Source organism: Saccoglossus kowalevskii, chromosome 12, assembly GCF_978046115.1.
Source record: "Saccoglossus kowalevskii chromosome 12, keSacKowa6.1, whole genome shotgun sequence".
Classification (NCBI taxonomy): Eukaryota; Metazoa; Hemichordata; class Enteropneusta; family Harrimaniidae; genus Saccoglossus; species Saccoglossus kowalevskii.
In genome coordinates, this window is record NC_140652.1 from 8,888,308 (window position 1) to 8,903,685 (window position 15,378).

Here is a 15,378-nt window from a genome sequence, read left to right on the forward strand (position 1 = left end):
ACTTTGAAGTAATCCTGAACAACCAAATTTATATATGTTACACATGTAGGGCTAATCTTGTTACACTGTTCAGAGGAGTCTCAACAGTCATCCCAAAGTACCGTTTTCCGCGAGTCTTGCGCCTTTGTTTTCACCGCTGCGGGTTGCCGGGCGGTGAAAATGCCCGGATGTCCGCCCCCGAGGATAAAATGGAATGCTATTCTTAATTTTTGTTACATGTACGCATGTTTTAGCGCACGTAGCAGTGACAATGTATTATGTCATAATCTGTTACATTCAATCGTTTTAGTATTAGTCATCGTCGCAAACCACGCCCTCTTCCGGCAACTGATGGCTGCCTCCAAGCGGAAAAAATACTCTGGCGGGCGAGAATGCTATTAGTCAACATATGGTACGATAAAAAACACACATTCCAGTTAAACCCCAAATAAAAGTTTTGCCAATTTTTGTAATACATGTATATCGATATCTAAATATATCCTTGCCATAGGAAATAATGGTTAAACAACCTAAAACAAAACATGATATTTTTACTGTATTTTTTTTCTGAACTGAGTATGGTGACACCATATTTCTAATTCATTTTCTCCATCATCCTATCAAATATATAAGGATTAAAGAAAATAACAATATTTTTTTAGTTTTGTGTGGCGATTTTTTAGAAAAAAATATTTTTCTTATTAAAAATAGATGGATAGAAAAGACAGATATTTGTTTTTAATCAAAATTTATTCTAACTCCAAGTGGTTCTACCATAGTTCTACATTGCGACATATAGACTACTTTCCCGGAAGTAGGAGACTGAAATGCGGAAATACGCCTGCTTTGTCATGGCGAAAACCCGGGCGGAAAATACAAGGATGTAAGTTTGCTTAATCTCGATAGAAAGAAATGTTATTTTTGTGACGTCGGATTGGTACGCCAACGAAATATCACGCGCGTTTACGTTACACACCGGGTTCAGTATGCGTGCGCATGCGAAACGTCGTATCTTCGACTTTCGGGAAAGTGGTCTACCGTGAAAAAAGGGAGTAAAGTTTTGTTAGACCATTGAGGGCGTTATCATCGACTGATATCCGGTCTCCGCGGACGTCTGTGCGTTGATAGTTTGCATAGCAATTGATGTATGCTCACGAATACTGGCATGGTAGATGTCTACGCTTACATTAAGCACCACCACATGTGGGATGAAAATCCAAAAAATCTATCACACCCGAGGGATGGAGCCCAGGACGATTTTGATTATAAAATTTTGTGCGCATGAGCAATGACCGAGCGGTCATAATAATAATCAGTTTGAGAAGCATGGCTTGCTTCTGCTGAAGGAGTTCCTGCAGATCTGAAGACTACAAAGATGCTTCGTTCAGCGATCAACCGGGTAAGACACTGATTAGTCTCCCTCAATGAGGGGTGGGGTGAGGGGTTACTCCTGCGTTGACACGCGTGTTTAGCTGCTGGATGACAAGGGTTTTCTGACAAACATAGATGGGGGGGGGGGTCAACATTAATTGTGACTGTACCCAGGAAACGTGCATTATTCTATAGCCGATAGATTATCTATTAAATGCAACACGTACATTCATCTAGGTGTATGAATGTATGAACTACAGTGGTGAGAGATGGAATAAGGAGTGGGTGAATAATTATTCGGGGGGGGGAGGCTTTGCTTGGTTATAGTAATGAAATATGTACCCATTCAACCAGAGCTTGAATTAACCTAGTCGAAGGTTACATTGAGCATATGTTATTTGCATTGTCATTACATTTACGGCATAGTTTAATACTAAAAAGAGTCTATTTTGTTGTATCTGTGTTTGTCTGATGCTAATCGGGGCGGGGGGGGGGGCAAGGGTTATTTTCGTTCAACGTAATTGCAATATTTTTTTGTTCGTACAACGTAAATTGAAAAAATAAATTCCCTAATTCTGTAATCACAGGCTAGACGTACAACATAATCAATCAAATATTTATATCGTACACTGTAAAAATGTGTCATTTTTTCATGGTAGGTACAAGAATTTACATCCAATTAAAAAAAGTCATAAAGAATAATCCAGGGCAATTACAGTTTTGAAACTGTAAAACGACTAGATGACACAATTCACTGCAAAATTCAATTTTCACTTTAAACTTTTTTTTTTCCTTGTAACTTGTAAAAAGCCATTTTCATTTCCCGTAAAACTGTACCAGCTACCCCCCTCCTATCAATAAAAATCCTACCCTCAATAAAAATCACTAGAATTGCTAAATACATTATGCCCACCTCCTGGGATAGAACAAAAGTGCCTTATCACTTTGATATCCCTACCCTACCCTACCCTACCCTACCCTACCCTACCCTACCCTACCCTACCCCACCCTACCCCACCTCTACCCCTACCCTACCCCTACCCCTACCCCTACCCTACCTTACCATACCATACCATACCATACCCTATCTCTACACTACTGTCCTAAGGTTTTAACCCCAGGTGGGAAATTTCACAAAAAAATGCCAGACGCTTTCAAGCTTCTCTGATATTTGCCTGATAATTTCCCCTATACCTTTGATGTGTTGGGTGTCAGAGTTTCTATTGACTTGTGCACTATTGACAAAAATAAAATAAAAATAATTTATATGAACTGCCGTAAATCAGATTTCCTATGCATCCCTGTTAGTGGCAAATTTAGTAAATTGAATTTTTGTTTTCCAAATTTACTAAAAATCTGAAGATAAATTAGTGAAAGGTAGATTACAATGGATGTGGGAAATAGTTGCAATTTTCTTTTTCATTGTTCAAGTATCATATTTACTCTGTACAGTGCCCAGTTTACAATGATGTTACAGTGATTTCTAGCGTTCATGTACCGGTAGTTGCCATTCAAGACCATACACATAATAAATGATAATATGAAGTTATTATGAGGATACTGCAAAGTATGCATGCAGACAATACAGCAAGAGTATTGATAGATGGTACGCCCAGCGGAGGTCGATGTGACCATGTACTGTCTACGTGCATACTTTGCAGTATCCTCGTATTAACCTTATTATTAGTCCTCGTTCGAACGCAGTCCGAAAATGGGGACTTATGTTTTGACCTCAGTGTCTGCGCGTGCGTCTGTGCATGAGTCCGGACCTGTATCTTAGAAATGCCTGGACCAATCACAATCAAACTTCACACATACATCATACATGATATTATACATATGCACATCAATTTGTTTCACGATCTGATTCAAGATGGCTGAATGGCGGCCATTTTTGTTCTAAAAATCATCAAAATCAAGCATTTCTCAGCTGTTTACAGATGGATTTTGTTTAAACTTGGTATATACATTAGACGTTATGGGACCTTGATGCAAATAATGTTGTTTTTCAGATAAGATTCAAAATGGCTGACTGGTGGCCATTTTGTTTTAATGAATGTGGCTCTCGTGCCATATCTCTGACTTGCTTTCACTGATTATATTCAAATTTTAAATATTCATTATACATCATGTCATAGATAAACAGATATATTGGTTTGACGATCCTATTCAAAATGCCTGAATGGTGGCCATTTTTGTGCTAAAAAATCATCATATATCAAGCATTTCTGGCATTTATGGATGGATTTTGTTCAAACTTGTTATACATCTTTTCCTTTGGGAATGCCGAAATCCAAAAGGTTTAGAACAGATTTAGCGACCTTCTTTGTGTGGAGTCCGGTAAAACTCTGGTGGCAGCCATGTTTGTTTTTATTATTAGGGGACGCTTAGGCACATAATCGTTCCGTATTTGGAATTTGAGTTTTCTTATGTGGTAGGATAAAAATACCCAGTGCAATACCGCAAAACGACGGCATGCTGTAACTTATGGCATCATGTGTGTAATGTAGTATAAACATAATGCATAAACCTCACCAAGATATATATAAATCTAATATTCCAATCATTGTGCAGTTATATCCATGTAGCCCTTTTCCCTGACTGAATGAATTCAAGTCCTACTTTGATTTTGAATCATGTATCTGTTTTGTACATATATTGTCATGTAATAATTTTCTTACACTCAACTTTCATGAAAAAAGGTACATGCATTTACCTATGAAGTTATCAAGTTTCAATAAAGATTAATAAATCAAATAAAATCAGGTTACCAGTGATTTAACATTATATTTTATTTTGTTTTAAGTTGATGCCACCGCTAGTGAGAAGTTGCACCACGTCAAGCGAAGCCCAAATTCGCAGGTTTGAAAAATGTAAGTTGATATTTTTCACTGCAAAAATGGTGTACATAGCAAATACACTGATTGGCTGGCTGTGCTTCTACATGTATGCTAATTTATTGACATGTGGTACCTAGCATATACACTGATTCGCTGGCTGACTGCTTCTATGCTAATTTATTGACATGTGGTACCTAGCAAATACACTGATTGGCTAGTTGTACTTATATGCTAATTTATTGACATGTGGTACCCAGCAAATACACTGATTGGCTGGCTGTGCTTCTACATGTATGCTAATTTATTGACATGTGGTACCTAGCATATACACTGATTCGCTGGCTGACTGCTTCTATGCTAATTTAATGACATGTGGTATCTAGCAAATACACTGATTGGCTGGCTGGCTGTGCTTTTATGCTAATAATTATAGGAAGCCAATTTACCAGATGAACATTATGTACATTTGGTTCAAAAGAATTTATTGAAAAGTATGTAACAATTTGTAAAATTTTTGCGGGACTGATCATGGAATCTAAATAATTGTAATAGCTTTTTTTGGTTTCAGTGGTGTTTTTACCAAGATGGTTTACAAGATCATTCTTTTTGTTTTCCCTGTGTATAATATAGGTGTGAATAAGGTAACATTGGTTGGTCGGGCAGGTCGTGGCGCTGAAGAGAAAGGTTTGGAATCCGGTAGACCTGTTGTACAATTTACACTAGCGACTTCCGATGTCTATAAAGATAATAGGATGGATCATGAAGGTGTGTACAAAATATCCTCATTTGGTAAATGGATGAAACTGTGGTGGTTCACATGGATTAAAAAGCTTTGTTTTCAATGTTTTGCCCTTGATACACTCAATTTAAAAAATGGGCAAATGTGTGTGAATCTGAGATCCAGCCTATATTTTGTATATGCACTGTAGTTTTTACCTTGCCTGAATCATAAATGAGAAGGGTAAGGTATAGGAGGGGGAAGTGTTTGTCTGCGGCGTCTTGTCGTCGCTTTTGTTAACTCTGGCTTGTTAGTGCAATAAGTCAAAAAATATTTATTCATTCAACTGTTTTCATTTTACTATATATTCTGATTTAATATAAATACTTGGCCAAGTTCAATGTTTGTGTGTCTAGCTCTTATATTTTTTCAGATATTGGTAAAAAAAGTACCTTAAATTCGACATTGGTTTGACATGGGTTCAGCCTCAACTGACAGACCTGGGTTCATTTTTTTCCCTCTTTGTTTCTGTTATTTAACTGTTTATATTTAATCCTTTTGTATAAGCAACTGATTCTTCCTATTTTTCAAAATTTTCTTTGTTACTTGCCCAGATTTCTCAGTTAAATTGGACAATCTGAGAAACATTTGTTGTAATTTTATGCAAACTGTATTCAGATACTCATTCAGAGGTTTTTTTTTAGAGGAAAACATGACATTTCTGTGTGCCAAATTTGCTAGAGGGAACTAATGCATTGAAGGACATATGACTCATTTTAGCTTAGTGGCTGTTGGAATCAATAGGACCCACGATCATATCCATACCCTGTGACCCACCCAACTCATTTACTGCAGTCCATTCACTAACAGATGCGACTTTGAGGTAACCTTGGTTGAGGTGCTTGAGTTCAATCAGACATAGTCATAGCACACTAAACTTGCCTTGCATGTCATTTTGAACGTGGATCATGTTTTTATTTGTTGTATTCATATCTTGGGTAAGATTTGACCTTTTGACCCATTGATCAACGACCACTATGCTATAAGGTGTTCAATTTCAGTCATGATATTCCCTCTCCTCATGGTCCAGCAAGAATGAATGTAGAGGATATAAACAAATAGAATCACAGTAGTTTTGAATGAAATTATATTGCTCTATTAGAAGTGCATACACTATTGTAAATAATAGTTATGTCTATTGTACCATAATACGAGACATATTTCAATGTTCTAGCAAACATAAATGCAATTTTGGGTTTGGCTTCTGTTGGAAATTTGTTTTTATTCGAGCCAATATGGTGGATGCTACAATGCAATGGTCTTAAGTCTGATGAGTGACCAGTGACAAAACCCACATTAACTTGACACTGTAAAATACCTTGTAATGGTTTATAAATACTTGGTTCCAAATCAGATGTTTAGTAAATGTCCATTCCATACACATATTTGGGCTGTTATTATTGCCTTCCTGTCCTATTTTTTTGCCCCACTGTCATCAAAGGTGATAGAGCATCGCTGTTCATATAAGTGATTGTCATCAAGAATTACATTTCTATTTTTATCTTGAAAACTACCGGCTCAATTGCTTTGATACTTTGTAGGTAGCTTGGGTAGACATTTACTTTAGGTGATGGTATGTCATTAATCATCCGTCCGTCTGTCTGTTGTCCATCCTCCAATACCATTTCTATTTTTGAATTATTATTGGAAACTACCTTCTCAATTGATTTGATATTTGGTATGTATGTAGCTTTGGTGGACCTCAGATTTGTTCATTTCATGACAATATCTTCAATTCTCTATTTTTAGCAAGTATTTTTGTCATTTTTGATCAAAAATGTTATTATTGCCTTTCTGGAAAACCACTACTCAATTGCTTTGATACTTGATATATGTGTGACTTGCATAGACTTCTATGACATCAGTTGTTTTTGTGCATTAGGGTAACATTCAAGGCTCTCATAAAACAGCAGAGCTACATGTATTTCAACTGTCAGGTCACTTGATTACTATTAGTAAACATCATTTTTTCACAGTTTACAGTTAGTTTTACATTATAGAACAGTTTTCATCAGTTGAATAAAGGATCTTTTCACATTAACACATACACTGTATCATATTTTTCCTTCATCTTACATTGTAACAAAATGAGATACTATTTTTCTACTTTTAGGTGAATACCGTGAGAAGACACAGTGGCATAGGATCAGTGTATTTTACTCGCCTGCACTCAGAGAAACGGTTTTAAAATATGTCAAGAAAGGGTTTGTAAAGATTATAATCAAAATGTTTCTGTTTTGTTATGTTAGTTTTATCATGGTGAGGAATCACAATCATGGGATTCCTCGCAAAAAGTTTTGAAAATAAAGGAAAATATACACTCATGTGACCTCACATCTTGGGTGATAATGTGACCCTACCCATGATGCAATTTCATATTGTGGTATTTAAACCTGAGCCAATCAAAATGATTTGATTTCTAATTTCGTTTCATTTTCAGTTCTCGTTTGTACATCACTGGTAAGTTGGAATACAGCGAGTACATCAACAGAGATGGAGGCAAAGTCTTTTCTACCAATATTGTTGCAGGTATTTGTGAATATCAGTTGAACTTTGAAAAGTGATGTGTTGTGGCAATAAACTTGTATTGTTGGCAAAATTTTGGATAAAGCTTTTAACATATTAAGTACCTAATATGCATACTGTAATATATACTATAGCTATGTTCGAAGATACGAGTAAGACTCCCTTAGGGCTCCCCTCAACCTCAACTCTAATCCTAACCTTGGTGCCCCTCCCATATTTTAATTGTATGCATGTGCCTCTCTTCAAGACTGATATATTTATTTGGAGGGGCGTATACAATAAGTAAAGTAAATGTTGTGGGAGACAAGAATATGCATGTATAGATTGCATGAAGTCAGAATTCAAGGGTCAGATGATTGGAATTCATTGATAGATTTGATAATCAGGTTTATATTTAATTACAGATGATGTCATCTTTCTATCTACTCGAAGCTCTGAGGATGACCAAATTGAAGATGATGATGAAGATGATGACGATGATCACTAAATGTAACAAGTAACAATCATTTCCTCAAAATATACTGAATCTATAAAAGTTAAACAATACTTTATTTAATCAAGAAGAATAATTAGTTGACTCAAAGTATATATATATATATACAATGCAGAAATTGATCACTGAAAAAAAAAAGCAAACTGTTCTCCGATTGGTCTGATTGTTAGGTGTTAGGGTTGGGTAGCCAATCAGGAACAGTTTTGTATGTAGTTGCTAAAACAAAAATTTTACCTAATAGAGAGTACGATGATCTGCTTTAGTCTTGCTATAGTCAGTGTAAATCCTGTATTTTTGTAGCAGTGACAAGTTTTCAGGGGTACTATGACATGAGTTTTGTCTTTATCAATGCCATAAAATCAGCACAAAGCCAAAATTTCTAGCAGTTAAAATTAGGCAGTTTATAGTAAATCAAACTTGGTTAAAAGTGTGAGACTATAGTACGAATCTGACACTTTTTTTCATTTCGCCAAAACTTTTGTTCTCATCATTATTTGTGAGAAACCTATCTCTTGGTGTGAAATAAAACATGCAGGCTGGATTATTGTTTATCCTTTTCACCACCAGACTTTCTTGCCAAAATTTGTCTGCACTTTTTTTCTTATATTCTTTAATATTTCTAGAAGTGAACACGAATTTTGGAGCCCACAGACAATATTTGAGTCAATATTCAGTTTTTACTCAAAAAACTTGGCTATTTTCGTCCCAATCTTTTGAAGGAAAATGCAGACTATAAAGGAAACTTGTGATGCAAAGAGAGAACTGTTGGTGAAAAGGTTAATGACAGGAATCTAGATCGGTAAGACACGAAAATCTTGGAATTTCGTCAATCCCGTGTTTAAATGGTGAGATTATCAGACGATTCAAAGACAATCAAGTTTGCAGTTCTCACTTCGAGGTACATTTATCATTATCCCATGGTGAGAATTACTGTGTTAAAAATAACCTCAATTTATGATTCAAGTCTCACTCTATTTGACATGATTATATCATGGATTACCTATTGCCAACCAAAATTTTGAAATATTTTATTTAATCATAGACCTCTCTTTTCTAAGGTCTATGATTTAATTTTGTGTGCAACAAGGAGGTTCAACAATACTGCCCTCATGCATTAACTTTGACAGTTCTTTTGTTTTTCTACTAAATTTTGTACTTACCATTTTACTATTACTGTTGTCTTTTTTTTTTTCACTGTAGGAGTTCATGATGTTTTAAGATTTATCTGAAATCACACTGCCACCAAATTCTTTTTTTTGTGATAAGAAAACTTTGGTATTGTTTTCTCAATTTCAACAATCATGACTATAAATTATTTTTAGGAGATATGCAATATCCATTTATTTTAAGGAATTATTTTCTCACTCGTTTTCCACTGCCACTGTATAATTTAAATTTAAGTTCCATCAAGCACACTTCTTTTTTATTTGACCAAATCTACTCTCAGTACTGTACAGTTTGAATGTCAATGTCCCAAGAAACTGAAATGCTGAAAAACTTGATCGCAAAATACAATTCAAAACTTGTTATTTTATGGTTGTCTTTGTTAATTTAAAGCTACATTCTGTTCTCGCACACATTTATGAATTCATGTACGGTAATACTGGTTCGTAATTGTGGAAATGAACTTTCGTTCAAACAATATTTACTTCCGGTTACCAAGGTGAAAGTTACAGACATGTATGCATATCATCCTAACATTTTACCACATACATGTTCATTTATTTGCAAAGGTCATTTTGGGCTCAGGATTATGTGAATTAAAAAACACAAAGTTCTTAAAGATTGAAAGGAAAATGACAGCATTTTTGAGTTTGCATAGCTTAGGCCTTCATTTCTATTTTGGAGGATGTTGACTACAAATATTTATCTACATTATCTTTACAGCAAGTGACAGTGATATGTATTGTTCTATATCTATTCCATTTATTTTATGAAACAGGGTTTAAGATCATGATTCAAATTATAGAAAGAAATGTAACTTTCTAAAATGTTTTGCATATAATAAAAAGAAAACATATTCTGCATGATTCTATATTCTGCGTTGGAGAGAAAACTTGGAGACAAGTTAAGAAGACGTGTGTGTATGAGGCGGATTGGCCCGTAAGAGTGCTATAGTTATATTACATGTATATCAAAGTGGTGGAATTTGATTGAAAAAACAAGTCCTTGGCCAAAATTGCTCCCAGTTCCGAATTACGTTCAACAGGGACTATAAATAATTGGTCTTAAAAAGACCATGATATAGTCTTGATATTGATGAGCCATTACCTAATAGGAAGACATAATATGATGGGTTGTGGAGATGGATCCAGGGTTAAGAGTAAAACAATTAAATCTCACCCAGGGTTACCCTACTTTGTAATATAATATGCTGATAGAGACAATATTGGTTAAACCTTTTTATTGCTTCTTGGTTAAGTAAGTACATGACAACTGAAATTTAATTAGTAATTCACAAAGAGCATTAGAATCATGGCAGTTGAAAACAAAAACATAGATTTAGTGTGTTATCTCCTTGTACTGGTATTCAGAAGTGTCCACTTGTTAAAAAAAATGTACCATTACAGTATATTGTAGCTATAAATGGCTTTAATTTTTACAAGACTACATTCTATTTCTATTTCACTGGGTTCCTAAAGAATGTTTTGTGAAATGTTCCCTTTTGGCACAACCAATGTTGGGACAGTTACCCGGTAGCTATTTTTGTTTTCAACAAACAAAAGAAACACTGAGAACACAAAAAAAAAAAAATGTACATCAAAAGATATGAAAGACAATTTTAATTTAAATCAAATCAACAGACGAGATACCTATGACTGAGATGTGAAGTACTGCATATGACTAACACGACGGCATAACTTGCACACCTATACATGCATGCATAGTCTGTATTTCTTGAAAGATAAATGTGAGCACTTATACATATTTTTTTGCAATATATATACATTGTATATTAGCACTAAATATTAAATCTTGGTTACTATGGAAATGATTAAATCTAGGTTTCACCATACTTTAGACAATTTGTAATATAGACACATTAAAGTACTACATCACCATGGCAACAATTAGATACCTGAGCTCAGATAACCCATTAGGTTTCTGTCACATGGCAATTCTACAACAGTCATGGTAAACATATACAGTTTCATTTAAAAACAAGATTTACACAAGTCCACCAAAAAACAAGACAGCTCAAACATGTGTTGAACCAGAAATATATGTACAACCAAGGACAATATGGTGTGTGTATTTGGTATCATGCTTTTGTATGACTATTGTAGTCTGGTCTATAGTACCTGGTAGTTCAAACGACAGCTGTGGGTGCCAAGTTTATTGTGACAAGTAAACCGTACAATATAAATGTATTTAAAAATGATAGTCGAAATATATGAACAGAATATCTGGGAACATATTTTCTAGAAACCAGTTTCTATTCTCATGATAAAATTACCACAAGATTGGATTATTTAAATCTGGGTTGAACTTTTCCATTAAATTTTGTCAATTTCACAAAAGAAAATTCCATGAAAATTTTCAAAACTGAATAAAATATGTTTGAGGCAAAATCATGGTGAATAATATATTTTCCCTGTGATTATAGTGTATTTTTATTAATTTTGGGTATTAGCATAATTAATAAGCCATCAGAGGTCATTGACCTGCATAAACATACACATTTAAATTCAAATATACATTGCATGATAAAAATCACAAAATATTAATAAAAAAAATATTTACAAACCAGCATTGTTATAAAAATTTTAAAAACATAATAACATGATATGTACGCAACATTTATATAATAATCATCCAAACCCAGAAACATTAGTACCAAAAATATATACATCTGCTTAATATTATACAATTTTTTAATTCTGTTTTGATTAATAAGCAAATTATCTTAAAGACTCATAAATATATTTTTTTTTAAATATTAGTAAAAATACCATGCGTAATGGAAGAGCTGAAAGCTCGTTAATGTGTGTGAAATGAGGAATACTCAAGGAATGCATTTCTATTTTACTCTGAAAAGCAATCAGAAAGAAATTTGTAGGTATGTATTTAATGTATTTGTGTGAGAAAAAAATGATTTCTATACTTGGTCTAGCAGAAGTGTAAAACGAACCAGCCACTGTGGTCAACAGAGTGCAGAACTGACCAACCGCTGTGGTCTAGAGAATTTCAAAAAATATTTGTCATTTTGTTTGTGTACAGGGATAGGATACTTTTATCATACACTACTGGTAGTATTTGACTTGAATTTCACAGAGATAGTGCAGGCAATTACTTTGCCTCTTGCAAAGGCAATTTTACTAATTTTGGCTTTATAAATCAGTGCCCTCTCAACTCAGAAATTCAAGCCCTGATGAAGTGTTTTTCTGTAATTCCCATTGATGCTGGGTCTGCTATTTTGACCGAAATTTTGAATATAATATACACATCAATCTGCGAAAACTTATCAGTGCATTTTAAAATAACTTATAAAGTTTTCATAATCTTGTTATCATATTTAGAATATTATAATTAGTTTGAAAAAATACCTGATTGTGTATCAATACACATGAAGTGAAAAATTCTTTTGTTAATGCTAGTAAATGCTTTGAGTTAAAAAGAGATGACCTTACATAAGGATGAATGCAATAGGACAATAAAAGTACTGTAAAACATCTTTTTCACAAGCATGTCTTTTTAGCGAGAGAACTGATTCGCTAATTTAAGATGTCGCTAATGACTTTATTATAAATTCAAAATGGCCAAGGCTTGGGGTGCTTCCTAATTACACTTGTTTTTATGGAGGTGATAACTGCCAATTTGTTTTGGCCCGCGACAGACAAGTATTGTGAAAACAGGAAATCAACAATGACAAGAGAGATTCGCTAAATCAACATTTCGTTATTATGTCATTTTACCACAATTCGCTAAAATTGCATGTCGCTTTTTCAACATGTTTTACAGTATGTTAATTAGGAAGAATGCTTTTTCAACAAATCAGGATGGTTGATTGATATCATGGTTATGATCATGATAAACACACAGAAAGAAAACAACTTAAATCTCACTAACTATGAGCTGTCTTGAAATGTAAAAATTAATAATATTACAAAACAGGTAGAGGGCGCTATAACATATATCAAAGTTGATCAGGAAAGTAGCCAAATACAATTTCGGAAAGTTTCTCGGAATACAGATTGAGAGTTTCCTGATTCATATTATGAAATATCATGCTCAGTATAAGATTACTAGCAAAAAAAAACAAAAATCTTAAATTCAATGAAAAAATATAAAATGTTATATATTGATCGTATTAGCTGTATTAGAAAAGCATCACTAATAACAGTCAACATAAACCATAATTAGCATTATTATATGCTGAATTATGACTTATGTTGACCAGAAATACACCTCTGTTTTTCACATGTGCTCCACCTATGAGGCAAATAAGCTATTTGGAAAACTATCAGATGTAATTAGGAAGTGTACTTTCACAATATCTTGCTGGAATCTGAATTTCTAATATAGGAAGAAACTTTTTTATAAAACACGAAAATCAAAATGAAATAAATTTTTATGTTGAAACATTGTTAGTAATCTTGAACAGCAGAATAGAAATATGTATATTAAAATCAAGGTTTTTTCTGGATAAAATTGAAAATTATAAAACATTTCTTGATAGGAAAAAAACAACAATGGGAATTAATATTCAGATACATAATTCAAGGTCATTTGTAATACAGATAAAAGGTTGTAGCAAATTTAAATGCATGTTTAATAAAAAACTAAAATGAACAAATTTATGGATCAGAAAAACACTATTTTTAGAGAAATTGTTGTCATGGTGTAAAATATACTTGTTTCTGGAATAAAATTCATAAAATATTAATCAGTTACATTATTTCATATTTTGGTTTAAAAAGTATTGTTTCATAACTATATCTAAGAATATTTTATTTTGTAAATATACGCCATCACATTTTTAAAAAGTTAGTACTGTATCTTGATGATAAAAACATTTTCCCTTACAGAATCAAAATTGTGTGCCTTCCCTACTGATACATATTGTATGACATATATACAGACCTGTATGGTTAATACAGTATATTTAATATTATAATAAAAAAATCACATTTTAAAGCACACATCTGATCAGCAAATAAGTTTGCAACTTTATTAAACTGATCGTGGCCTTTTTTATTATTAAGAGTCCATGATGAAATTTCTTGAAAGCAATTTTTTTTAGCAAATTTCGGAAACTAGGAAAATATTGTAATGAACATTTCACAAAAAGTTATAAAAACATCCCAAAATGACACTTTGCAATTTGCTGCATAGATTTTTATGGTTTTCACAGAATAATGCAAATAATAATAAAAAAGATTAGTAAAAATCTGTATTAGCAAAGCCTAAAAAAAAATCAAAACTTGTTCTGTCTCACAATTTTGTCCTTATAATTATTAATGAAAAACAGGATTTGAGAGTTACACAATCATCACAACTGGGAAGTAAGTCTATTTCTAGATTTGTGTAGTTCAATTCCCAGTTCACTTTTTCACAAATGCTTCAATTTTAACATTATTCTATAGATTTATTTGGTGCCTTTGTTCTTTGTTCAGAGTTTCTTCAGTTTACAATTCAGTTTTTTCTATAGGGAAAATAAAAAAAAAAGCAAGAACACATTATTTGGAAGTTTATACATTTATACAGTACTTATAGTTGCTGTTAAACCCACGAGAAACACTAGAAAATGTCTATATCATTACATGATTCAACGAGAGGTACAGCAGGTGTCTTGGTCCATACTATTTTCATCTTGCTTACACTCTTTCATACAGAGGATTGATTTCCATACTGAGGACTGATTTATTTTTTAAATATTCCGAGTCAAAATGGACCCCCCCCCAAATAAAATTGAGACAGTTTGTTGACTGCTTGTGGGAGATCAGTCTTTAAGAAAAAAAATTGAATTGTATCCGACTATATAGATGACTTGAGGTCAAAAAAAGATGTTGTTGCTCCTGATTTCCGTCATCTTTATACTTTTTTGTAAATAAAATTTTTATTGTACCAAACTGCAAAATACATAAGTATACATTAAAATGTTTTTCGAGATATCAACGTACGATAGTGTCGCATCAATGATATGCCAGTGAATTGGCACAACTCGTTGCATCACAGCAAATCTTTTCGCATCAGTGCTGCATCATATCAGCTTATAGGTCACACTATTTTTACTAGTACAGAATGTAGTAAAACTAGTACTTCAATGTCAAGACCAAATAGACTTTGTGATCAGTGACTACAAACATTGTAGATATACAGTATTCTAAATCATTGTGAAGAACACTTTGTTCTGGTCTAGCAATCTTTACCAGCATGACATCATTATG

General features: G+C 33.4%; 2 protein-coding genes across 3 annotated transcripts in view; one reads left to right on the forward strand and one right to left on the reverse strand.

The window, feature by feature from the left end:
* The first annotated feature begins 1,279 nt into the window (after window positions 1-1,279).
* LOC100372894 (single-stranded DNA-binding protein, mitochondrial-like) lies at window positions 1,280-10,014 on the forward strand. The gene is made up of 6 exons (XM_002740661.4): window positions 1,280-1,378; window positions 4,157-4,223; window positions 4,821-4,955; window positions 7,082-7,172; window positions 7,409-7,497; window positions 7,899-10,014. Exons 1-6 carry the CDS (start codon window positions 1,355-1,357, stop codon window positions 7,979-7,981), a joined length of 489 nt encoding a protein of 162 aa, XP_002740707.2. The 5' UTR covers window positions 1,280-1,354; the 3' UTR covers window positions 7,982-10,014.
* Window positions 10,015-10,376: 362 nt separating this feature from the next.
* Window positions 10,377-15,378, reverse strand: part of LOC100373042 (tyrosine-protein phosphatase 10D-like) — a 30,744-nt gene continuing 25,742 nt past the window's right edge. For both annotated transcript variants that reach the window (XM_085506399.1, XM_085506400.1), the window contains one exon: window positions 10,377-14,633. Coding sequence is in view for 1 of the 2 variants with exons in the window: in XM_085506400.1 (XP_085362526.1) it covers window positions 14,617-14,633 (17 nt within the window). In the remaining variant the exon portion in view is untranslated. The remainder of the gene's footprint in view (window positions 14,634-15,378) is intronic.

Coding starts and splice junctions, on each gene's coding strand:
- LOC100372894 (XM_002740661.4), top strand. CDS start 1,355: ATGCTTCGTTCAGCGATCAACCGG. Junction 4,956..7,081: donor TAATAGGATGGATCATGAAG/GTGTGTACAAAA, acceptor TTCTACTTTTAG/GTGAATACCGTGAGAAGACA. Junction 7,498..7,898: donor TTCTACCAATATTGTTGCAG/GTATTTGTGAAT, acceptor ATTTAATTACAG/ATGATGTCATCTTTCTATCT.